This window comes from Mus caroli, chromosome 2 (genome assembly GCF_900094665.2).
Source record: "Mus caroli chromosome 2, CAROLI_EIJ_v1.1, whole genome shotgun sequence".
In the NCBI taxonomy this organism is placed as follows: Eukaryota; Metazoa; Chordata; class Mammalia; order Rodentia; family Muridae; genus Mus; species Mus caroli.
Window position 1 is genome coordinate 146,425,248 of NC_034571.1, and position 26,086 is coordinate 146,451,333.

General features: G+C 41.0%; 1 protein-coding gene and 1 pseudogene across 2 annotated transcripts in view; one reads left to right on the forward strand and one right to left on the reverse strand.

Moving 5' to 3' along the window:
* Positions 1 to 26,086, forward strand: part of Cbfa2t2 (CBFA2/RUNX1 partner transcriptional co-repressor 2) — a 102,571-nt gene that overhangs the window by 57,187 nt on the left and 19,298 nt on the right. For both annotated transcript variants that reach the window (XM_021185573.2, XM_021185575.2), the window contains exons 2-7: positions 4,653 to 4,796; positions 9,231 to 9,472; positions 15,398 to 15,487; positions 20,935 to 21,116; positions 22,766 to 23,019; positions 25,613 to 25,698. In XM_021185573.2, coding sequence (XP_021041232.1) covers positions 4,653 to 4,796; positions 9,231 to 9,472; positions 15,398 to 15,487; positions 20,935 to 21,116; positions 22,766 to 23,019; positions 25,613 to 25,698 — 998 coding nt within the window. The remainder of the gene's footprint in view (positions 1 to 4,652; positions 4,797 to 9,230; positions 9,473 to 15,397; positions 15,488 to 20,934; positions 21,117 to 22,765; positions 23,020 to 25,612; positions 25,699 to 26,086) is intronic.
* LOC110289395 lies at positions 12,591 to 15,020 on the reverse strand (annotated as a pseudogene).

Consider the following 26,086-nt stretch of genomic DNA (forward strand, 5'->3'; position numbering starts at 1 on the left):
TGGAATGCAGTACTTAGACCTGTTCTTTATTAACTTTAAGTTGCATGCTCTCAGGCTTTAAAAATTATGTAACCATCAGTTGACATACATTAATCCAAAGCCCACACTTCTATCCCAGGTCAGTCAGGCTACACTACAAGTAGAAATTCATATTTTTAGGTATATTGGAAAACCATCTAAAGGCATGGGGAAACAGAAAGTCCTGGAAGACATCAATACCTGCCTCCACCTGACCTCAAACTTCCAGCCTCCACAGAGTTTAGAGAAAAAGTTTGTGTTGTTGAAAGACATCAGGTTGTAAGCTTTCTTTTCTTCTTTTTGAAACTATGTAGCTCTCCCTACTCTGAAACTTACTGCAGACCACACTGGCTTTGAACTCAGGCTGTCTCTGCCTCCCAAATTCTGCGATTAAAAGGCAAGCACCACCACACCTGGCCTTTTTCCTTTACTAAAAAAATAAAATAAAATTCTTTTTTCTATCTATGTTTTGCCAGCATGTCTATGTGTACATCTTGAATGTGCCTGGGTTGTGAGGAAGATAAAAGAGGGTATGGTATCAAATCCCCTGGAAGGTTATAGAGAATTGTCAGCCACTATGTGGGCCCTGGGAATCAAACTTAGGACCTCTGAAATAACAGCAAGCATTCTTAAAACTGCTGAGCCATCTCCCCAGCTTTCACATTTGTTTTTTTCTTCTTTCCTTGTAAATTCGTTGTCTTAAAGGGGCTTTGGTTTAGATCAGTGCTTTTCAACCTTTCTAATGCTGCGACCCTTTCAGTTTCTCATTTGTGGTGACCCCCAACCATACAATTATTTCATTGCTATTTTATGACTAATTTTGCTACTGTTAAGAATAATAACATAAATATCTGATGTGCAGGGTGTTTGCTAAGCAACCCTCAAAGGGTTGAGAATTGCTGGTTTAGATTGGAGACATGACTGAAGGGTCTTAAAAATGACTTTTCAGAATTAGGTACTGGAAATGGCAGCAAAGAAATATAAAGCCAGACTTTTCATGGGACAGATATGGACAGATTGTAGAATGTACAGAGCGATGAGATCTGGTGTTGGGGTCTGGGAATCACTGATCTCACACAGATCTCAGTCACACAGGGTTTATTGAATGCACACGCCAAGACTGATCAATCAGGGAAGTAGTCCAGGCTCGGGAACTAAACTGCCTGCCACTTTGAGTCAAGATCCTACCAGCTTTTAAGACTGAAACCCAGTTATCACAGTCAGAATGTAAGGAGGAGGCTTCCGTGGGAGCCTGTCCTTGTTGCGCCTTTACCCTGTCTTCACTGCTTGGGACATTCAGCTGTAGCAGGAGACTTGCCTTACCCAACATTGGCGCTTTCACCTGCCAAGCGGAGTGTAATTACTGTGTGCATATCTCTCTCTGCCAGGTAGGATGTCAGTTCCCACGGTGGTCTTAGGAACGTAAAACTTTACTTCACCCCTACTCAAAATGGAAGTTTTAATCTAAATGACTTCTTATATTTAAAAATATATTTTAAAAATTATACTTTTTCTATTCTTTCATAGAGTCAATTTTCTCATTATTATGTTGGTGTCTTCCAGTTTGAAGCTGAAGTATTTTATTTCCAAACTTCTTATTCAGCTACCTACTGGGAACATATATTTGGTTTAGAGGCAATTTAAAAACTTAATGTCCTGCCAGGTGGAGTGACTAATACTTTTAATCCAAGTGTTCAGGAGGATCTCTGTGAGTTCAAGGACAGCCAGGGCTACATAATAAGACCCTGTCTAGAAAAAAACCAACCAACCAACCAATAAACAAACAAACAAACAAACAAAAAAACCCCTCTCATTGTCCCATACTAAATACATAATTCCTTTCTCCAAATTTACTCTTGCTAGTGTTCTTTCCCTTCGTCAGCATTTCCCATCCATCACCTCATCATGACCAGGTACATCTCCAGTGTTCTAATCAGAAGTATCTTTTTAACAGCCCCCCCCCCCAATTTATTCCTATTGTTAATGCTTTCTCCGGCATTGCTGTTCCTTTTTCTTTCTTTTATATTTTTCTTGTCTTTTTGTTTTTGTTTTGTTGTTGTTGTTGTTGAGACAAGGTCTTCCTGTGTATTGTATTGTATTTTATTTATTTATTTATTTATTTTTAAAAATTTTAAAGAGCATTTTGTGTATAGGTGTTTTTGCCTGCATGTATTGATGTGTATGCCTGGTGCCCACAGAGTTCAGAAAATGGTTGTCAGATCACGTGGAAGTGGAAGTGCAGTTTTGGATGGTTGTCAACCATCATGTGGTGCTGGAACCAAACACAGGTCCTCTGCAAAGCAACAAGTGCTGTCCTCTTAACTGCTGAGCCAACTTTCTCATCCCCATTTATCTTACTTGTGTATGCATTTTGTGTCTGTATGTTTATATATCACATTTGTGTCTGATGCTGGTAAAGACCTGAAGCATTGTATCCCCTAGAACTGGAGTTAGACCACCATGTGGGGGCTGAAAATTCAAACTCAGGTCCTCTGGAAGAGCAGCTGTGTTTATTCTCTGATCTCTCTCTCCAGCCCTGTCTCCGATTGTCATAGCTTTCCTTTCAAAAGGTTTTTATTGTCATTCATTGACTTGTGTTGGAAAATAAGATGTAGAAATGTGAAATCCTTAGCTAAACTTTGTGTGGATCATGAGGAGCAGGAGGAGCCAAGTCAGCCTTCCCCTCCTGCAGACCATCATTGCTGTTTACAGTAGGAATAATAAATAATAGTACTGGTGCTGGGTGGTGGATAGTGAAGGACACAAGAAGTAAGTAACACGCGGGACCTGTAAACTGTGTTCTTGAGGCTGGATTTTATCCATTAGCTAAGTTCTCAGGAGATGAAGCATGCAGTTGGAGTTGGGCTGACCCACTGTCGTTATTCTGCCAAGTGCTGAATGTTAAAAACACATCTATCTGACTGCTGAGCCTACTCCAGCCTGTGGCACCCTTGCTGTAAAGACAGGTGGTCTGAGAAAGATGCCCTCCAGGTTGATGCACACTGCACATAGCATAACAGTGTGAGACAACTGCCGGTTCCTTCCTCCCATTCCCTCCAGAAGATGGAAGACCTGGAAACACGTCAACTGTTCTCTGAAGGGCATTGAGAAAACACGGGCAGGAAGAAAAGGCCAGCGTAACAGCTCATTAGGCCACTAATCAGATAGGACGACCATCATCACATGAAGAAAGCAACCAGACTAGGGACAGCAAGAGTGGGAAATTTTAGCCTCATGGTTTTCAGAATACTGTAGGTTTTGTTAGGGGGATTGTAACGTAGCGGGTAGGGCTTGGCTTCCTTGATACTTTCTGTGTATCTATCCTGTTCCAAAATTAGCTACTGGAAACTAGAACATAAAACAGTATTTGGAGACATCTTTCCTATCAGAAAATGTGGTAAATATGAATATAAATATGGTAAATATAAACCTTGTGGTTTATATGAACATGCTGGAATATACTATCTTAATGACTGATCCTACAAGAAAACTTTGATTTTACCTTCTCATTTAAACCTTTTCTGTAGTCTTTTGCACTTGAATTAAAGACAACTGCTACTGCAGTATTTAAGTTTAAAAAAATAAGACAAGACAAACCCCAGGAAATTAGTGAAAGGTATATAGTTAACTTTAAAGGTGAGCCTATTAATCAAGTATTAATAGGTTCTCTTGGATGAGAATTAATTAATTAATTAATTAATTATTTAAAAGTCAGGGTTTTGCCTCATTTAACCCAAAGTGTCTTAAAGCTAGAGTCTGGCTTTTAGCTCCTGATCCTTCTGTTTTTACCTCCCCAGTCCTGGGATTACAGGCAGCGTGACAACATTTGAGATTCTGTTTTGGTTTTGGTTTTCATAATTTTGGGGATTTTTCTTACGTGTTTCTGTGTTTTTGCCTCCATATCTGAGAGGCCAGAAGAGGCTGAGAGGTTGCCTGGCACAGGAGTTAGAGATGGTTGTGAGCTAGTAACTGGACCTCTGTCCTCTGTAAGAGCAGCCTAGTGCTTGTAACCTCTGAGCCGGCTCTCTCTCCAGCCCCCATTTAACATTTTTTTCATGTGCCTTGGCATTTTGGTTGCATTTATGTCTGTGAGAGCATCAGATCCCCTGGAACTGAAGTTATTTTATAGACAGTTATGAGGTGCCATGTGGGCACTGAGCATTGAACCCAGACTCTCAGGAAGAGCTGCCAGTGCTCTTAACAGCTGAGTCATCTTTCCAGTTGCGCCCCACCCCCCAACTTAAAAGGTTCTTTCCCAGGTCTGCAAGGTGGCTTAGCTAGTCAGGTGTTTACTGCCAAGCCTGATAGCCTGAACTTGTTATATTGGACCTACATGGTAGAAGAGAACTGGCTCTAGAAAGTTGTCTTCTGATCTCCAAACACATATCACGGTGTCCCCCCCCCCCCCCACACACACTAAAAAAGTAAAAATGCAATTAGATTTTTAAAAAACAGGTTCTTTCCTATTCCCCAAATAAGGCAGCCCTCACAGAGCTAGATGTTAGGACATGAACCCTCGGAAGCTTCATCTTAACTTCTGAGTCCTTGGGGAAATAGGCTCATTGTCAATTGTCATTGATATTTATTATTATAAAGTAGAGAGCTTTGACCTCCCTTTCTTTTATTCTTTACAGTTGGTTGTGAGAAAAGGGTGCCAGCAATGCCTGGATCTCCTGTGGAAGTGAAGATACAGTCAAGATCCTCACCTCCCATCATGCCACCCCTCCCACCAATAAATCCTGGAGGACCGAGGCCAGTGTCCTTTACTCCTACAGCATGTGAGACCTCTTAATTAAGTTGAATTTATAACTCAAGTCATAATTTAGATCTGAGTGATAGGTTTACATTAAACCTTCAATATATATACCATTCACCATGACTACACATGCACACACTGATACCAATGTGTCAGTGTATACCAATGCATTCCTGTAATCCAGCTCTCAGAGGATCAAGAATTCTAGGGCAGCTGGGCAATGGTGGTACACGCTTTTAATCCTAGCACTTGGGAAGCAGAGGCAGTTGGATTTCTGAGTTCGAGGCCAGCCTGGACTACAGAGTGAGTTCCAGGACAGCCAGGGCTATACAGAGAAACCCTGACTCCAAGAGAAAAGGAAAGAAAGAAAAGAAAGAAAAGAAAAATTCTAGGGCAGCTCCTTGGAATGGCTCATACCTTTATTCTTGGAGTGTGGGAGGCAGAAGAAACAAGTGGCTCGCAGTGAGTTTGAGGCCAGGCTGGTCTGTATAGTGAGTTCCAGGCCAGTTGAGATGCTTAGTAATACCCTATTCTCAAAAAGGAGGTGGGGAGGGGGATGTTTCTGTGTGACCTCCAAAAACATAGATTGACATGACTTTTATTATTTGAGACAGTGTCACTGTGTAGCTGGATATATTGCAATTTGAAAACTATAAAAATGTAGCCAGGGAATGGTGGCACATGCCTTTAATACCAGGATTCAGGAGGCAGAAGTAGGTGGGTGTCTGTGAATTTGTGACCAGCCTGTTCTACAGAGCTAGTTCTAGGACAGCCAAGGCTACACAAAGAAACCTTGTCTCAAAACAACAACAGCCATGAAAATGTGATGATGCAGTTTTATTGAAAAGGTTGTAAAAAGCTCATTGGTACCGTCCTTGTGAGGCTCTTCAGAGAGGGTAGCGCTGATCAGGATGGAGCTTTAAGTAGGAGTAAGGAAATGAAAGATGATTGCAGCTAAGGTTCTATATGGGTGAGGTTAAGTGTGGAGCTCTCCTGTCCAGTAGCTCTAGTTCTCTTTGAATGGAAGAAGAAAGTGGTTCTCCCTTTTTCCCCTCAGCCCATTGGTTTTATATCAATTCAGCACCATTATCCTGAGAACCAACCTACCCTCTGCTAGGGAGTAAACAAAGCAAAAGAATGAAAGAATATGGGGTTGATAGCTCACTAGGTAAAGATGCTTGCTGCCAAGACTGACAACCTGAGCTTGATCCCCAGGACCCATGCTGTAGAAGGATAGAGAGCTCGGAGGACTCCACATTCACTCTGGCATATGCACACACTTGGATGCACCCATACACTAAATACATGTATTGATAGTAGTTTACAAAAACCTACTACTGCATATGTATATGCTAAAGTAATATTTATCAAGCAGTCTCTCCTGATGTGTTGATATATACTTGTAAATAAATGTTCAAGGGAGAAGGGAAGTAGAAGATGGAGATAGAAAGGACTCTAGTTCAAGGCCTGTCTCAGAAAACAAAAACCAAGCAAGAAAAAGACCATTAAGGAAGACTATTAAAGCCTTGCCAGTATACAAAAAGTATATTTGGGGAGGTAAAGTGGTAGTTTTGTATATGCAAATTTCTGGAATTTGCTCTGTAGACCAGGCTGTCCTTGAACTCATAGATATCTATCTGCCTCTGCCTCCGGAGCGCTGGGAATAGATGTATGTGTCACTACACCTGGCTCAAGTTTATTAAATCTCTTAGAATGTACCTTTAAGTAAAGCATCACTATTGAATACCAAAGAAAAGTTCTTACTTCAAGAGACAGCCATGGCATATAAGATAAAGAAGAGTTTGCTGGTTCAGATTTGAATACCGTCCAGGCAGAAGGAACAGAGATGGAGAAGTAACTGTCATTATTATAGGAGAAAGGAAGTATGACTGAGTTCATGCTGGTCTTCATACTTGTAAATGAAGTTTTATTAGCTAATTAAAAGTTAAAGGATTAGCCTTCTAAAACACAGCTGAAGTCTTGAATTATTTTCTGTGCTTTGTTGCTTGCATGCTTGATTTTTGTTTGGTTTTGGTTTGTAGTCTTATGTAGCTCACTGATCTTGAACTCTGTAAAGCCGAGCATGACCTTAAACTCTTAGTGTTTCTGTCTCCAATTTCCAAGTTCTGGTGACATCTTAGGAATGTGCCCCCGGTCCCCGTTTTTGTTTTGTTGTTTTTCTAAGATAGGCCCTTACTCTGTAGCTCAGTTTGTCTTTCAAGTTGGACCCTCATAACTCTGTCTCCTGAGTGCTGTTAAAAAGTCCAACAGCACCTATGGTGTCTGTAGTTAGTTACATATTCGTCCTGTGCATGCCTATGAATTTTCTTTGTTTGTTTTGTTTTTTTGTTTTTGTTTTGCAACAGGGGCTCACTATAGCCAGGTGTCCTTGAACTCAATGTCCTCCTTTACCCAAGTGCTGGGATTACATTAGACATTACTATAGCTGGCTTTTTCCTATTCTTTGTAGTACCTTACAATGATTGTGTGTGGATGTTGTGTCTGCTTGTTTGTTCTATAAATAATGTTTTTATTTGTTCTTTGAGAATTTCCTATAATATATTTTGATTGTATTCAATCCCCTCCCCCCAATTCCTTCAGATCCTCCCCTAACTGTTCTACTTCGTCTTCTCTGTCTGTCTGTCTGTCTGTCTGTCTGTTTTCACCTTTTCCTCTTTTTCCCCTTTCCTCTAGTTGTGTTGCCTGACTACCTCTGGGTATGAGACCTGCCCCAGAGTGAGTTATAACTACACTGAGGAAAAACGGACTTTACTTATCCCAGCAAGAATCAAATGTCAATAGCTACTCATGGAGGAGGGTGGGGCACAGCATGGGATGATACTGGACTGGTTGGGACGGACAGACTTCATGCTCACCTCTCCTGTCCTCTTCTATGCTGAAATTTTATCTGGCTTGAACTTGTACATACATTGACAATCAGTCTCTGTAAGTTAATATGTGCTTCTGACTTATTATAAATGAAAAACACTGTTTCCTTGAAGACAACTACCATCTCTGGACCTTATAGTCTTTCTCATAGATTGCCTACACCATGAAGGTAGGAATGTAACAGAGATATCGTCTTTAGGGCTTAGCATTCTGAAACCTCTTACTCTGTGCATGCTGGCCAGTTGGTGTATTTCTTTCTTTCTTTCTTTCTTTTTTTTTTTTAAAGATGTATTTATTTATTATATGTAAGTACACTGTAGCTGTCTTCAGACTCTCCAGAAGAGGGAGTCAAATCTCCTTACGGATGGTTGTGAGCCACCATGTGGTTGCTGGGATTTGAACTCAGGGCCTTTAGAAGAGTAGTCAGGTGCTCTTACCCGCTGAGCCATCTCACTGGCTCGGATTTCTGTGTTAGTTGCCATCCACTACAAGAAGCTTCTCTGATGAGAGTTGAGCAATGCATTTATTTATGCATCACTTAGAGATTCAAGGTGTCAGCAAATAACATAGTAGGTTTTCCCTTAGTGCTCATGACCTCCTTAGCCAAAGGTGCTTAGCCTTGCTGAAGCAGTATCAGATACAGGTTCTGTCTCGTGGAGCAAGGCCTTACGTCTACAAAAACTAGTTGGTTGCCCTATCACACTGATGCCGGTGAGCAGGCTCTGCCAGCCGGGGCTTTACTCAGAGCTGGGGCCAGGGCTGATGATTTGGTGTCTTCTCTAGCAGCAAACACAGCAAACAGCAACCATCCCTTTAGCATTTTGAACATCAGTCGGTAGAGCTAAGTACAGATGAGAGTTCTCTGTGTCTGTTGACTCCTGTATTGGTATCTCCAGCAGTAGGGTCTTACAGAAAGTTCTGGAGGGTAACAAATAGCGTTGGCAATAGCCTTTAAAGTTTGGGGTTGAGACCCCATTGTCCAACCTCTTAAAAAGAGTTTCTTTGGTAGTGTCAGCTGCATAGTTGGGGTATTGCTTCCCCCATTAAAGAGTATCACAGTTTCAACTCTGTTTTTCTCCTACATGTATATATTTTAGGAGGCTTCTACAATGGTAAGTTTTCTGTCTGACCTTTTCAAAGGGCCTTTAAAGTTAGCTATCCTTCCCATGTTCCTTCCTCTATCCTGCCGTCCCCACCTTATTTTTATTTGTTTGTTTGCTTGTTTGCTTGCTTTTGAAATGTCACTATGTTACTAAGTCTAGCCTTGTATTCCTGGGCATACACATTTTTTTTTCCCTTCTGGCCCTCTGACTGGCCATAACTACAATAGAAGCAAACATATCACAATACTTATGTTTTAACTTTTGTACAATATTCTGTCACCATTTTTTCCTGACAGTTTGTCTTGACACACAGCAAACTCATTGAGGGTGGAAATAAGTTTTTCACACTGAAATGCTTTACAGAATTCACATGAGTGAATGAAAGAGAACGTAAAGGTGAGGAGGTCAGCAAATTCTCTTCAGTTCTGCACTCACTGACTCCTCTCATTCTGGCTTTCTTTTAGTAAGCAATGGCATCAACCATTCCCCTCCTACCCTGAATGGTGCCCCATCGCCACCACAGAGATTCAGCAATGGGCCTGCCTCCTCCACATCGTCAGCATTAACAAATCAACAGCTTCCGGCTACTTGTGGTGCTCGGCAGCTCAGCAAGTTGAAACGCTTCCTCACCACTCTGCAGCAGTTTGGCAATGACATCTCACCTGAGATCGGGGAGAAGGTTCGGACTCTTGTTCTAGCCTTGGTGGTAAGTACAGCTTCACCTCCACCAGCTGCCTAAGAAGTCGTGGCATTTCTGCTTATTCCCAAACCATGTAGATAATGTCTTACAAATTGTGTAAAACTGTTGAATTATAGATTTTGTAGCAGCATTTGTTTGTCAGAAAAATCTTTAATGTGTCTTACTATCCAGGGTGCTGATTTAGTTCCAGGAGGCAGCTTTGGATTTGTCTTAAACAGCGTCCAAGCAGGCCTGCTGAGGTCCAGTCAAGTCAATAGAAAGCTGTTTGTATGGAGCACAGCTAGTTAGCGGGTGCATTATTTGGAAACCAGTTTTAATTTTTAAAACATGATTTGTAAAAGTAGACGTTTCATTAAATAAATAGTATCTAAGTAGTTGTGTTGTTTAGCTCCTTATGCGTAGTTTGTTTAGTTTTCATCCTGTACCGATTTTAGTGAGCCTGCTCATAAAGGATTAACTCTTCTATATTGCCATCAGGGCGAGACTGAATATATCAGTTTATAAGGGAAGTGCTACTAGTTCTCAGGATTTTCAAGTGAAATACTGTAAAGTTCACTTTTGATAAAAGCATGCTATGTTTTTTCATGCACGTTGGCTTCTATTTATGATGAAAGATGAATTATTGTACTAGTTCTTTTGTTGCTTTTGTTTCTTTGTTTGTTTTGAGACAGGGTTTCTCTGTGTAGCCCTGGCTGTCCTGGAACTCACTCTGTAGACCAGGCTGGCCTCGAACTCAGAAATCCGCCTGCCAGGCTGGTGAGATGACTCAGCGGTTAAGAGCACCGTCTGCTCTTCCAAAGGTCCTGAGTTCAAATCCCAGCAACCACATGGTGGCTCACAACCATCCGTAACAAAAATCTGATGCCCTCTTCTGGAGTGTCTGAAGACAGCTACAGTGTACACACATATAATAAACAAACAAACAAACAAACAAACAATTCACTCTTTAAAAAAGAAAAAGAAAAAAAGAAAAGAAATCCGCCTGCCTCTGCCTCCCAAGTGCTGGGACTAAAGGTGTGCACCACCACCGCCCGGCTTGTACTAGTTCTTAAAGTTATATTTCTTCTCAAAATACAATTTAGGTGGAGGCCAGCCTGGTCTACAAAGTGAGTTCTAGGACAGCCAGGACTACACAGAGAAACCCTGTCTCGAAAAACAAAACAAACAAATAAAAAATACAATTTAGGAAAATCCCTGAGGTTCCCCAGTGTACTGGAGGGCAGGAGATGGAACATGGTTGGTGGAGTCCTTATCTCGTAATGGGTACAGTCCCAGTACTCTGGATCTTTAGGCACAAAGATCAGGAGTTTAAGGTCATCCTGAGTTACATAGTTTCATGTCAGTTGAAACAAGGCTGTGTATCAGATCTTATCTCCAACCAAAAACAAAACAGGGTCTCATGTAGGGCAACTTGCCTTGAACCAGATGTAGTCTAGGACCTTGAACTCGTGATTCTACAGACTCTACCTCTTTAGCACAAGAATTTCAGGCATGAGCTGCCATTATTTTATTGTACTGGTTTATAATACCATCATTTATACACTTTGACCTTTGATAAACATTTGAATTGTTTACATTTGGGAATAATTTGTCAGGGGTCTCTAAGGCTGCCCTGTGTTTATAGATTGGTTATCTTCTCTCTATATGACATATAATGGTGCTAGCCAACATTTATTCTAGAGCTAAAATAAAGATAGACAGGAAGATCATAAAGGAGGTCTACATGGGCAGAGCCTGTGCTGGCTTCTTTAAATAAAGTTCTCCTCATTCCATGATTACAGAACATACTCTCCTCTGAGCAAAGAAACTAGATAATATGCTGCTGCTGGGGAAGTCTGGGGGGTGCTCAAGACTTGTACTGTGACTAGGCCTTGTTAACCATCCATCCATTCACCTCAAGCTCCTTGAATGTGGAATCCAGTGTTTTGGCATAATCAGAAACAGTGAGCCACTTCTGTCACTTAGAGAAAGTGTGAGGTTGTGTGTGTATTATTTCCTCTGTTTGTTTATTTAGAAAAAAACCCTACTTATTAGTCAAAATATAAACTAACATTATTGAATTGAGACTAACAACCTTTTTTTTTTCTTTAGTTTGTTCTTCTTGTGTGTCCATGAGTGTTTTGCTTGTATACACGTATGCATATCGTGTGTGAAGTGTCAGAGGAGGCCAGAAGGCATGTATTGGATCCCTGACTGGAATTACAGATCGTTGTAAGCTGTAATGGTACCACATGGTCACCTGAAAGAATGGCCAGTGCTCATAATGTTGAGCCATCTCCCCAAGCAAGATTTATTTATTTTTACAAAGAAAAAAAAAGATTTATTTATTTTTATGTTATATATGGGCATTTCACCTGTGTGTATGTCTGTGCCTCATAAGTGTGTAGTGCCCAAAGAGCCAGAGGAGGGTATTGCAGCCTTAGGATCTCCTTTGTTCATGTTTAGTTGATTTTTCTCATTCCAGAGCTCTTCCAGCTCTCACTGCTCTGGTGCTGTGTCTGTGGAGCTTAGTGGGTATAAGAACCCATTTTATCACTGTTTTTGTACTTTGAAGTTTTAGTCATATACTTTATACACAAATTACAGACTTTTTAGTAAATTGAAACAGTAAGTGAAAAGTAGAAAATACAATGGTGATGCCTTCCCCTTAGTGATGTATCAAAAGCATTATTCATTGCCCCAATTAGTGACAGCGTGAACAGAGTCTATAAACAAGCCAAGGCATTGTAAACTGGTTGTTGATGATGGGCAGGTTATAGTGCTAATCCAGGGCCTAAGTGATCACCACCTAATTTGTTTCTGAGGGAACAAGGCCAGAAATCTCTAATGAACCTGGAAATTTATAGAAACGTAGAATAGGTTATTTTAAACCTGGTTTAGCAGTACTGTAGTGCAGCTTCTCCCAACCCTAGTTAAGTAGCAACAATGCATCTAAAAGCATTAACAATGTATATATTGCACTACGTAAGTGAACATTCTGCTTCCAGATACTTGCATTGCATTTCCAAGCATATAACTCTCAGGCAGAAGCCTGAGTACACAGGCAGGGCAAGCTGCTTGGACTTTGTAACCCAACATGCTCTGAGCTCAGTTCCCTCGAATTGCAGTTACTTGGTTTGTGATTTCAAGTCTTGGTAGCCTTGTGTGTGGCTGCCAGCCATGCTGCCGCCTGCCTCTTGCTGGCGTTTGCATCCTCTCCAGCTATCAGCTTCAGCTATGTTGCAGCCTCTGTCCCTGGCAGTGTGTACTGCAGGGTCATGTCTGTGGCTTGAGTGCTTGCCTGCTCCAGGAGTGAAGCCTTCTGTGAGAATCTGCATAGTATGGACATGCAATCTCAGTCTCACGATGACTGTCTTTATCCAGAATTAAGCATCTCTGGCTTCTCATTCAGAGAAAAGTTACCCAAAAGTAACAAGGACGGTGTAGCTCCACTTAGGAGCACCTTGAGCTGCTTGTTATAAAACTCAGCCATGCAGTGGGACACCAAAGCACACTCAGCACACTGGAGTACTGAGTCATTTAGCACATGTGCTGAAGTGCCACCTTCTGGCTGCAGCACCTGTCACAGAAGCATTTTCCACAGCCGCTGCAGTGATGCTTTCTGGTGATAAAGTCAAACTTGGTGTGACACTGCATACATCTTGGACATTCCTTGTCAAGAACTCAATGCTGTTCCTCCAAGCTGAATGGGCTTTTGAGGGCACAGTGTGCAGTCCACTGGGCCAGTGCACAAACTTGGCATTGCTACTTGCTGCAGCCACAGCTTGAGCCCTTACACTACCACACAGGACAGCCTACTTTATAAGTTTATAGAGCACTACATTCCCACGTGTGCCACTTCTGTCACAACTATCACCAACTGCCATTCATCTTCAGAACTACTTTCATCTACTTGGTTTTTCAAGATTATGTCTCCTGTAGCCCAGGCTAAATTCACTGTGTAGCTAACGATGATTTTTGTCTACTCATGTTTCAGTCTCTACCTCCCCAATGTTAGAATTATAATCATGTGGCACCATGTTCAGCTTCTGTTGTCCTGGGGATCACATTTAGGCCTTCATGGATGCCAGACAAGCCTTGCACTAATAGAGCTGCCTCTCAGCCCCTTCACGGTTCCACAGCGATGTGATGGATGTGCAAGAGCTTTGTAAAGGACAGGGTGTCTTGTGTCATCTGTATGTACAGTGTTTGTTTATCTGTGTGTCCTGTATGAAGAGTGGTAGATCGTTGCTTCTGCCCTGTCAGTTAGGGAAAAGTTTTATATCATTGTAGATGTTTTCCAGTTCACAGTCTCAGATCAACTGACAGTCTGCTTTTCATGCAAGCCTGCATTTTCTTTTTCCTTTTCTTTCTATTTTTATTATATTAATCTTTATTTATTTAGTATATATGTAGGTATGGCTGTGTTATAAGGGTTCTAATGTCCTCTTCTGACTCCCACAGGCACCAAACACTCACATGTTACATGTACATACATGCAGGCAAAACATACACATTAAACAAAAATATAAATTTTTTAAAAAATAAAAATTAGGTTAAAATTTTTTAAATGTTTGCAGAAGTATCACCTTAAGAAGTTAATTTAAAAGTTGGGTCCAGGGGAAATGCATGTCACATGGCTTGGCGGCAGTACTTTCACTCCCTGAGCCATCTCGCTGCCAGCCCAAGACCTTCTGTATACTGGGCCTTGACCAGTATATAAGTAGTGGTATAGATCTATAGGTACTATGTATTAGTGAGTTTCATAAGATGTTAACAGTAGAGGAGATTAGAGAAACAGCTCATTATGTAACCTTTCTAACTTTAAATTTTCCAAGTAAAAATTTATATAAAATGTAATAAAAATAGAAGGGAAAGAAAAGGTAGGCCTGTATGAATTGATTGTGTAAGTACTTTGTCTTGTGTAGGTCTGTGTACCACATGTAGCCTGGGACCCTCAGAGGCCCAAAGGAGTGTATCAGTTTTATAATTTTTCTCAAAAAAATTAAAAGTGTACATAAAGTAAAGATAGCACCTAGTAAGCTGTTCAGGCCAGCCTGTGTTTCAGTATGGGGGCCTATCTCCATCCTTACCTATCCTTATACTTTATCTTCTAAGATAGTCCCTTAAGACTAAATCTTCTAATGTTTACCTTTCAAATTTTCTCTCTCTCAAGCATTTCTTAGCCTTTAAAAAAGATCATTAAAGCCGGGCATGGTNGCACACGCCTTTAATCCCAGCACTTGGGAGGCAGAGGCAGGTGAATTTCTGAGTTTGAGGCCAGCCTGGTCTACAGAGTGAGTTCGAGGACAGTCAGGGCTATACAGAGAAACCCTGTCTCGAAAATCATTGTACACAGGGTCAGATGTAATAGTAGTGCATGACTCTAATCCCTGCATTCTAGCAGACACAGCCATGAAGATCTCTAAAGTTCACGCTAGGTAAAGCTACATAATGAGATGCTGCATTAAAACAAATGTTTAAAAATGTATGCACTTGTGCCATTGTATGTGCATGAAAGTCAGAAGTGGAATTCAGGCTTGGCAGTAATAAGCACCTTTACCCACTTAATCATGTCGCTCACTATTAAAATACAAGAAACTTAGTGGTCTAATTTCCTGCTGGACTGTGCAGTCTTTAGAGAAGGGAAAAAAACAACTAAGCAAAAACTTAACAGTTATATTCTTGGTGATTTAACAGTTGACTGGTCAGTCTGGTTTGACAGCTCATTCTTCTGAGATGCAGTCTGCCCTGTTTTGGCCACATAGGCAGCCTTAAGTCTCTTCCTCTGGCATGAGTCACTTAGTCTCTGCTAGAGATTTTTGTATTATCACTTTGTCTATCCACAGGGAAAGTTCAAGTCATTCCTTTGGCCTTTGCTAATCTTAATCTTCCTAATTTTTTTGCTGTGTTTGCCCAGTTTTGGATGTTGACTATTATTTATCTTTGCAGAACTCAACAGTAACAATTGAAGAATTCCATTGCAAGCTCCAGGAGGCTACAAACTTTCCTCTTCGTCCATTTGTGATTCCATTTCTCAAGGTAATTCTGAGAGGCATTCATTGTAGTTTGTCATCAGCATTTCCTCAAGGTCTGCTGATCCTTGCTGTTTGATCTTAGCAAAGGCAGCTTGTTGGCATTTTTCATCAATTTGTTGTATTTGTAGCTGATAGGTGAACAGTATGTAAATTGGCCTCATTTGAAATGAGAATGATTTCTGTTTTCAGACACTCTAGTTAGCATCCAGGAGCAACTACAGGAAGAAAGAACGAAGAAAGAGGACAGAGTATGCAAGTTTGTGGGCATAGAGGGAATGCCACTACATCATGTAGATGTGGTCTGAAGATGAAGAGTGTGTGTTATCTGAAAGGAGACCCTTTACAAAGACGCAGTGGTTGTGTTTACTCAAACCCCAGATACTACAGTCTATTGATGTCATCTTGAATTCTTTTCCCTGGAACATACTTTTGTGCACATCATTCTAAATTATCACGCCTCCTGTCTTAGGTTGTTATTGCTGTGAAGAGACACCATGGTCACGGCAGCTCTCATAAGGAAATATTTAATTCGGAATGGTTTATAGTTCAAAGATTTAGTCTGTTAAATGTCATGGCCTGCTGGCAGACTCAGTGTTGTAGAAGGAGCTGAGAGTTGTACATCTTGATCCTCAGACAGCAGATGACTATGTCACTTGCATAACTTGAGCATATATGAGACCTCAAAGCCTTCCTCCATAATAACATAATTCCCTCCAGTAAGGCCACACCTAATCCAAGGCCACATCTCCTAATAATGCCACTCTCTATGGGCCAACCATTCAAACACAGGAGTCTCTGGGGGCCATTTCTTATTTCTTCTTTCTTCTTTTCCTTTCCTTTTTCCTTTTCCTTTTCCTTTTCCTTTTCCTTTTCCTTTTCCTTTTCTTTTTCTTTTTCTTTTTCCTTTTCCTTTTCTTTTTCTTTTTCTTTTTCTTCTTTTTCTTTTTCTTTTTCTTTTTCTTTTTCTTTTTTTTTTCTTTTCTCTTCTCTTCTCTTCTCTTCTTTTCTTTTCCTTCCGTTTTTCGAGACAGGGCTTCTCTGTGTAGCCCTGGCTGTCCTGGAACTTACTCTGTAGACCAGGCTGGCCTCAAACTGAGAAATCCACCTGCCTCTGCCTCCCAAGTGCTGGGATTAAAGGCGTGAGCCACCACTGCCAGGCCGGGGGCCATTTCTATTGAAAGTCCCACACTCACTCTCATAAGTGTTTTTATTTTTAAGAACCTTCATGCTCACAGATAAGGTGTAAAATGGTACAATAAGCTTCCTTTATGGCCCCAAACCCAATTTCCCAAAAAGGAGCATTTCACAATCATTTCCTATTTTTCTTCATATATATATATATATATATATTTTTTTTTTTTCCTTTTTTGGTTTTTCGAGACAGGGTTTCTCTGTGTAGCCTTGGCTGTCCTGGAACTCACTTTGTAGACCAGGCTGGCCTTGAACTCAGAAATCCGCCTGCCTCTGCCTCCTGAGTGCTGGGATTAAAGGTATGCGCCACCACGCCCGGCTCAGATATATATATTTTAAAAGTTGTAGATGTGACACACTTAAATTACCAAATGAAAATTTTCATTTTTCATGATAGTAGGGATCTAATCTTGGGCTTCAGGCATGCCAAGCCCGTGCTCTCTCAGGTAGCTGTGTCCAGAGCTCTTAAATCAGGATGTTAGCACTCACTCAACACTTGGTGTAGGATGTACAGACTTTATTTATTTTTTACTAGTGTCCTACTAATGTTCTTTACAGCAAAGTTAAGGTTTTGTATGTCTAATGTGTGTGGTCTAATAAATTGATGGATTCCTCAGTCATACAAAACATGCTAAAGGGAGTTGGGAATGAAAACCTTTCTTTCCATAGTCATTCAAGAACACAGAATGAAGAAAATTCCAAAATCTTCAACCTGTGGCTTTCTAGATAATAGGGCACAAATTCAGTTGGCTGATGGCTAAGAGGGATGGAATAGAGAGAGGAAATGGGTGCTTAAAGGATTTTGAAGAAACTAGCAACTGTGCTTGCCTGTCTGTCTGTGTTTCTCTTTATTTCCCTATTGGCCAGGACTCTGCCACATAGTATCACCTAATTACAGCAGAGGCTAGAAAATCTAGACAGAAAACTAGGGAAAAGGGCTGGTTTACACAGTTTCCACCATAGATGCTTCTTAGGGGAGATTTTTTTCCTCTCAGCTACTGGCCTTTTCTCACACAACTGAGGTATATGGGAAAGCCCACTGTGGAATTACCTTCCTGGTGCATCCCATGGTTTATTCTCTGTGCCCTGTGCTCTTGCTTTTTCTAGTGTGTGTGTGTGTGTGTGTGTATTTCTATTATATTGTCTGGAAAGGGGTTGAGGAACAATGATAAGGAGGGTAAAAAAAAAGAGCATGGCCTTGAGTCATGACATAAAAAGAGGACAAGTACAGGATTCTTGTCTGCCCAGTAAGCCAATTGCTGTTCTTGATGGCCTTGCAACATTAGAGCTTGTGAATGTAGTATTTGGTACCATTAAAGCTTCTGCCATGTCAGGAATGGGAAGAGATGCAATTCTTAAAGATTCTTTGTACTGTGTAGTGCTGATTGGCCAGGAACTCTCTCTGTAGACCAGGCTGGTGTTGAACTTAGAGATGCTCCAGCCTGTACATCTCCAGTGCTGGGATTAAAGGTGTGTGCCACCATGCCTCTGCCTTTCAAATAAAAAAACAAATTTTTTTGTTGAATGTGGGGATCATGGTCTGGGTCTGTATTTACATGACTCCACATTGCATATAGTATTAATCTGGAACAATTTCTCTACTTTTAATGAGTGTTTCATCTTTGTATAATTTTATTTTTCATCATGTCTATGAGTTTTTGTGCTTGTGGAATCCAGAGAAGGGTGTTGAATCCCCTGGAACTGGCTTTACAGCTGCTGGTTTTGAGCCATCTAATGTGAGTGCTGGGTTCTTTTAAGTGTGAGCCAATTTTCCAGCACCAAGAGCATAATAGTTTAGAGGGTACTGATGATTGTAAAGAAGCTTAGCTTGCTTTGTTCAGGAGATTCCTCTTCTTGAAGCTTAAGTTATTTGATACATTTTAGTGAATGATTGCGGATAGGTTAGTATATGGTGTTGCGTGCCTGTAATCTAAGAATCAGAGGCAGTAGAACTGCCCTGGTCTCTGTAGCAAATTCCTGGCTAGCTGATGGCTACATAGCAAGATCATCTAAAAAGCCAAAGACAATGTATATGTATAGATAATTATCACCTTCCCCCCCCAAAAAAAAACCCAGGAATTACAGTAAGTTATATCACCACATACATGCTGTCATAGGACATAGTAATGATTGGTTCCATCATCGATAAGACCTTTTCTTTTTTCTTTCTCTTTTTTTTTGGGGGGGGGGGCGCAATTTAGTAAAGCTGGTTGCCTGCTATGGTTTTTTCCCTATAAAGTTAATATTTTCTTAGATTAAATGATTATTTTCCCATATAGCTTGTTGGCACTCAACTGCAGTTCTAGTACCTGGGTTGCTGAGGCAAGAGGATCGGCTTCCCAAGTGCTAGAACTACAGGTGTAAGGTATCTTGCCTGGTCGGTTACTAGTTTTTGAACCATTTAGGACTGTGACAGAGCAGGCCAGTCCAATCAGGAAGATATTCTGGCACGAGGTTTATAAGCCTATAGGCTCCTTACAGTGTGAAAACCGTGATGGCTGAAAGCACTGTATGACCTTTGTCAGCTCTGGAGCACCTATGCTGCTTGGACCCTGACTAATTTTTCTTTATGTCTAAATCTATAGACAATTATTCACTGAGAATGTATAATCAAGAAATCATTATTAATCATAAAATCATTAAATTAGTGGCCTTTGATCCCAGAAGAAGCAGGTGGATCTCCAAAGAGTTTTGACGCAGAGAAACCCTGTCTTGAAAAGCCAAAATAGGAAAAAAAAATTATGAAATTTGTGATAATAGAATATAATTAGCAGCAGGGCTTGGTAGCTCACACCTTTAATCCCAGCACTGGGGGAGGCAGAGGCAGGTGGATTTCTGAGTTCGAGGCCAGCCTGGTCTACAGAGTGAGTTCCAGGATAGCCAGAGCTACACAAAGAAACCCTGTCTCAAAAAAAAGAAATGTTTCATATTGTTTAATTCTCTTTTCTTAACTATGTTATTTGGAAAACAGCATGAATGAGGTACGTTGTTTATAGAAGTTTTTTTGGCTACTGTTTCATATTTTGTCAATTTATTTCTGCTTTTAAAAATCCACTAATTATGGTGCCTATTAAATGAACCCTCAGTCAGGGGTGGCTGCCTGCATGTGTTAGCACCTTGTACTTGCTTATTTGCCCCTTGAGGTAAAGATGTTTATTATAGGTTCTCATTCAATTATCTTTAAATTTAGGGGAAAATAAAAAAAAAATTAATGTATATAAAAAGAAATCTGGAAAAGAATTAGAATTCTGAAGTTTAAAAGTGTGGTGGGGAGAGATAGTCTTAATCTACCAAAATTTTTCTTAATATAAGAAGGAAAAGACAACAGAATACAATTTTTCTTTTCCAGATTACGTTATTCCCAGTACTCCTCTTCAAAACCCCATTTCTAAAGTAATCCTGGTTTCTGAGATTCCAAGATTCCTCCAGAGACCCCTAAGAGAGAGCTGAATGCCACTATCAGAGAAGGGCTGTGATTAGAGGAGAGAAACCAGGATTTGTAGTTCTCCTTTTTAGACATTAGTAATTCTCTAACTGGGTAGTCTTCAAGAAAATGTGTAATTTGGATGCTGGAGATACAGTTTGGTAATAGAGCATTGGGCCCTAGTACTATTTCCCAGACTGAAAACTTTCTTTCTGAAAATGTTTTAGGACTGGAGGGACAAGACAGCCTACTGATGAGTGCTTGCTATTCTTATAGTGATGTGGCTCGAAACAAACCTCTTATAACTCCAGCTGCAGGGCATCTGCACTCACGTCCCCAAACACAAACACACAATTAAAAATAAAAGACATCTTTTTAAAAAGGAAAAATGTATGTTTTAAAATTATGTTCAATAAACCTTTATTGTGCTCTGTATCAGGCCACAAAAGTAAACTATGGGACAGTCCCTTTAAGAAGATTGAAGTCAGCCAGGTGGTGGTGGTGGCGTACACCTTTTAATTCCAGCACTTGGGAGGCAGAGGCAGGCAGATCACTGAGTTCAAGGGAAGCCTAGTCCTCAGAGTGAGTTCCAGGACACCTATGGCTGTACAGAGAAACCCTGTCTCGAAAAGCAAAAAAAGAAGATTGATTGATATCTTGCTGGGGGGAAGAACAGACCAGTCAGCAACTCAAAAGAAATGTCCCTTTACTGCTTGGATGTCACTTTACTCATGAGTGTTAGAGGGAGAAAGCAGAGGGCTTTGGTCTATGGAGCACATTGAGACCTTAATCTCTGTAGCTAGGGCTCAGCAGAAAACTGCCTCTTTCTTTTCAAGGCCAACCTGCCCCTGCTGCAGCGAGAACTGCTGCATTGTGCCCGGGCTGCCAAGCAGACCCCGTCCCAGTACCTGGCCCAGCATGAGCACCTTCTGCTCAACACCAGTATCGCATCTCCTGCTGACTCTTCTGAACTGCTCATGGAGGTTCATGGAAATGGAAAGAGACCCAGTCCGGAAAGGTGAGCCGAGAATAGGTCTGTTTTGTTTTTTGGAGCCACTCTGCTTTCAAAGGAAGAGGGTTTGGTTGTTGGGTGGTCGACAATGTCTTAGACTTTCCAAGATTAGTTTTTCTTTGTCCCAACAACTCTTCAGTTGACGGCACATTCCTTTTGAGGACCTCTGCCCTGGAGTTTACGCAGGTTCACTGTCCCAGAAGTGGAAGAACAGCAGTCATTAGTCAGTCATCCTTTACTCTTGTTGTTCTCTACCTTGAGATATAGGATTGTCCTCTCCCTTAAGCTAATGACAAGTGTGAGGTTTTGTGAATACTGCCCTGTCAAACAACTGTGCCCCCTCAGCTTTTTTCTCATAGGCTGTTTCTGAATGATCTCCAAATTGGGCTTCTTTTGGTGGAAGTGGGGTTCACGACAGGGTTTCTGTGTAGCCCTGGCTGTCCTGGAACTTACTCTGTAGACCAGGCTGGCCTCAAACTTACAGAGATCCGCCTGCCTTTGTCTCCTGAGTTCTGGGATTAAAGGCATAGCACCACTGCTGGGCTAAATTGAGCTCCTCAGTATTGTTTAATTAATTGTTCATTGTTTCACAGAACTCAGGAACATTAGCTGGCTAATGATTAAGGATGTGTTCGTAGGATACTGATGAACAGTAGGCAAAGGCAAGGCACAGAGTGGCACTGGGTATGTGGAGTGGGTCTGTCCTCTCCTGGTAGTTGCACCACCATCTCCAAAGAGACGCCACACATACATACTCAGCTCTTCAGACATTCCTGTCTGTCTTGTGTGCTTCATTCCATAGGTGTGATTGAAAACGGCCAACTCATGATGACTTAACCTTTAATCACCTGCCCTCCCTAGGGGTGGGTAGTGTAGTTCTGTCTGGGTCCTTCCCATAACCAGCCCCAATCCTAAAGCTACCTAGTAGTTGCCAGCCCACAGTTGGCTTCTTAGACTCAGCACTTGGAAAACGCTAAGGACTTTATGACTAGCATGCAGGAAGCAGGATAAAGTGGCTGCCACACTAGTATATAAGTTGTTGAGGAAGCGGTATTGAACAGCAGAAGGCTTATTACTACAGTTGAAGCTGTGTTACTAGGACCCATAATGAGTCATAGAGGCAGCCTTTCTTCCAGGAAATCACCTCCATAGTCAGAAATTTGATCTTCTGCATTCCTAAACTTTCTCAGTTCTTGTCCCATTCAGTTTCTCTTTTCCTGTGTCACAGTTGCATGGTTCTGCCTACCTACTTAAGGGTGAATTTGGCCTGTCTTCATGCTGGAATAAAGAAGCATTTACGAATTGTGTCTAGCCTGAAGACAGTTTGGTTCCTGCCTCTAGGTATAGGAACACACAGCAGAAGAGGCACAAAAGTCAGATCTCTAGTTTGGCTGACAGCTGGAAGAAGGGCTGAGGGGCTGGGAGTATAACAGTATGAAGCATGTGCTTAGTATGTGGGCTGCAGCACCCAAAATAACCATTCTTGCTTTGGAATTTTCAGAAAAATAGCAGTCTTCATGCTTTGGAAAGTGAATAGCACAAAACATAGTGCTCTAGAGTGGTTTCATGGCATCTAAAGGGGGGTGAGACTCGTAGGGATGTTAACATGAACACTTCTTGACAGGCTCCTATAAGCACTTCAGTTTCTTCTACAGGAGGGATGAGAATAATTTTGAAAGAGATACAGTTCCTCCTGAACCGCCTGCCAAGAGAGTGTGTACTATCAGCCCTGCTCCTCGGCACAGTCCCGCCCTCACTGTTCCCCTTATGAATCCTGGGGGCCAGTTCCATCCTACTCCACCACCTCTTCAGCATTATACACTAGAAGACATTGCAACTTCTCACCTGTATCGGGAACCAAACAAGATGCTAGAACACCGAGAAGTTCGTGAGAGGCACCACAATCTTAGTAAGTGATCTCAGCCCCATGGTATTGTCTTCATCTGGAGGGAGTTCACAGACTGCTCTCCTGCTCAGTGATGAAGCCAAATAATAGATAGCATCATTGCCTTTTTTCTGTTGATACGATGATGTTATGTAGCTGGACATAGTGGCACATACTTCTGATTCCAATACTATAAAGGCTGAGGCAGAATGATCGGCTTACAGTCATCTTCAGCTGCCTAAGGAGTTTGTGGGTAGCCTGTGCTATAAATAACAATTAATGAAAGGGCTGGGCATGGTAGCACACTTATTAGCAGCCAGGAGGGTTACCCCAAGTTGGAGGCTAGTTTGCTCTACAGGAATCCCAGGTCTGACGCAGCTTATTTGGCTCTACCTGTGTAATCTAATGGAAATTGCTTACTTAGGCTCTTGAGCCTGAGAGTAATAAGTTCTGAAAAGAATTCTGAAATGAATGAAGATAACGTTACCATCTCTGCTCTTTTGCTAGGTTTGAAATGCCTGAAGCGTGGGACTGTGTAACTATTAAATTTAGGAATAAACATTTCATTTTAAAACAGAAAAAAAACCTACAGATTCCTAATTTGAGATCAATTTTGAAAAGAGCTTTTTGTCACATTCTTTTCTGGAGTCTGCTTAGCATCTATCTGGAAGAAGAAGAAGGGAAAAAAAAAACACAAGAGGCTACCATTTTGTACGGTTTCCTTTACATTCCATTTTTTAGTGATGCCTTGTGGAGAACACAGTGATTCTTTCTCATTCTGACTTAGGCTAACTAGCATCTTCCAAGGCACAAACCTCAGTAGGGCCTCAAGCAGCGTGCAGCTCTTACTGTGTGGCAAAGGCCATGAAAGATTTGTCTCCATGCATTTATTTACTGAGTCTCAGCTATACTACATTATTTGATTCAGTCTTTCCAGAAAGTCTGACAGTCATTAATTTCTTCATACAGAGAAGATCAAAGCAACTGTGGCCAGTGTCACACAGCTAGTAAGTTGTCTTGACAAGATGCAGCTCCTAAGCTGCTGGCTGGAAGTTGAATTTGGCTGTATTGGGAACAGATGATGATACATACCTTCCTTGGTATCCAGTTCTTATTCTCCCATGTCTCTTTGTTTAGCTGTTAAAAACACAGGCTTGGGGATGGGGGTGCACAGCAAGATGGCCCAGTGAATAAAGGCACTTACCATTTAAGCCTGGGGACCTGAGTTTGATTCCTAAAGAGAATGCACTCCAGATAGTTGTTCTCTAACCTCCATGTGTCATCATGATGCACATAAAGATACAACAACAACAACAGTAATATTAAATGATTTTAAGAATTATGCTTTCATTTACTTCTTCATATATAGTTTTTGTTCATTAGAAGAATGGTGAAAGCTAGGTATAACTGTTTTGTTAGATTTTTCTTGTATTTCTAATTAGGAAAAGCTATTTCCATGTGGAAGTGTACCTTGAAAAATACTGCTGGTTACCTTCCATGATAACTCCACCAGTCTGATTTGTTTTTCCTAGACCCATTTAGAAATGTCTGCCCTATTTATACTGGTTCTCATTCATCAAACCATCACTTGCTTCCCCCGCCCCCCCCTTGCATCAATAAGTCCACTGCCCATTATTCTCCTAAAATGAAATCTATGGACACTATGGGATATCTTAGATCCATAATTTTAGGGTCAGTAGTCTATGTAACACATAAAAAGAATTTACAATAAAAAGTACTAGTATTTAGGCATAGCTATTCTAGAAGGTAGCAATGAAAAACAGAAGGTTTTGAGTAACACACTTGTAGGGCAAACTCTAGTTCTCCTACCTCTACTTTGCACGTAGTAGAATTATAAATGTGTGCTACAATGTAGTTTTAGTCAGTGTTATATTACTATGAAGAGATACCATGATCACAGCAAGTCTTATAAAAGAAAGCATCTAATTGGGACTTGCTTACAGTTTCAGACCTTTAGTCCATTATCAGCATGGCAGCAAGCAGGCAGATATGGTGCTGGAAAAGGTCTTTATATAGCACCAGGAAGAAAGCCACTGACCCTGGCTCAGGCTTTTGATACCTCAGAGCCTGCCTCCAGCGACATACTTCTTCTTACAAGGCTACACCTCCTAATTCTTTCAACTAGTGTTGCTCTCTGGTGACTAAAGAGTTCAAATATGTGTACCTGTGGTGCCCATTCTTATTCAAGCCATGACAACATCAAACTCAACAGACTCTTTCTGCTATTTTATCTTCTAGGATGTTGGCTATGAAATGCTATGTGAACAGTGGAAAGGGTGTGGCTCCTGAATACTTAGAAGCTTTGCTGTCTTCGTGCTTATGAACTGCCTTCTTTTTTTCCTATATAACCTGTTGCATCTTGTGATTGCTTTTCTTTTGTGATATTTGCCATTATAAGTGAATTGTTAAGCGTTTAGGAGCCATCTCCACAAGTACTGGGAATAGAATACCCAAACTATATATATTTCCTATTTCTATTTAATAGATACCAAACTATATATATTTCCAGTCCCTGGAGTTATTTGATCTGAGTACTAGCTCTTTATTGGTTAGTATTCATTGGTTTTAAATGTGATCTCTTGTTTCTAATAAATAGGTCTCAATGGAGGCTATCAAGATGAGTTGGTAGACCACCGTTTGACAGAAAGGGAGTGGGCTGATGAATGGAAACACCTTGACCATGTAAGAACCCCAGCCTGTTTAATTTCCTCAAGCCCTTTCTACTTTTAAATCTTTATGGTTTATGTCACATTTTCCGTTTGTTTGTTTTGGTAGTTTGTGGCTTTGGTGTGTATCTGTGTGCGCTGCTTGTTTGCATCCATGCTCATTGTTGCACATAACCTTGACATGAATGTAAAGATGAAGAAGACAGATATTAGAATTGGAGAGATGGCTCAGAGGTTAAGAGCACTGACTGCTCTTCCAGAGGTCCTGAGTTTAATTCCCAGCAACCACATGGTGGCTCACAACTGTCTATAACAGGATCTAATACCCACTTCTGGTGTGTCTGAAGACAGCGACATGTCTTATATAAAATAAATAAATATATATATATATATATATATATATA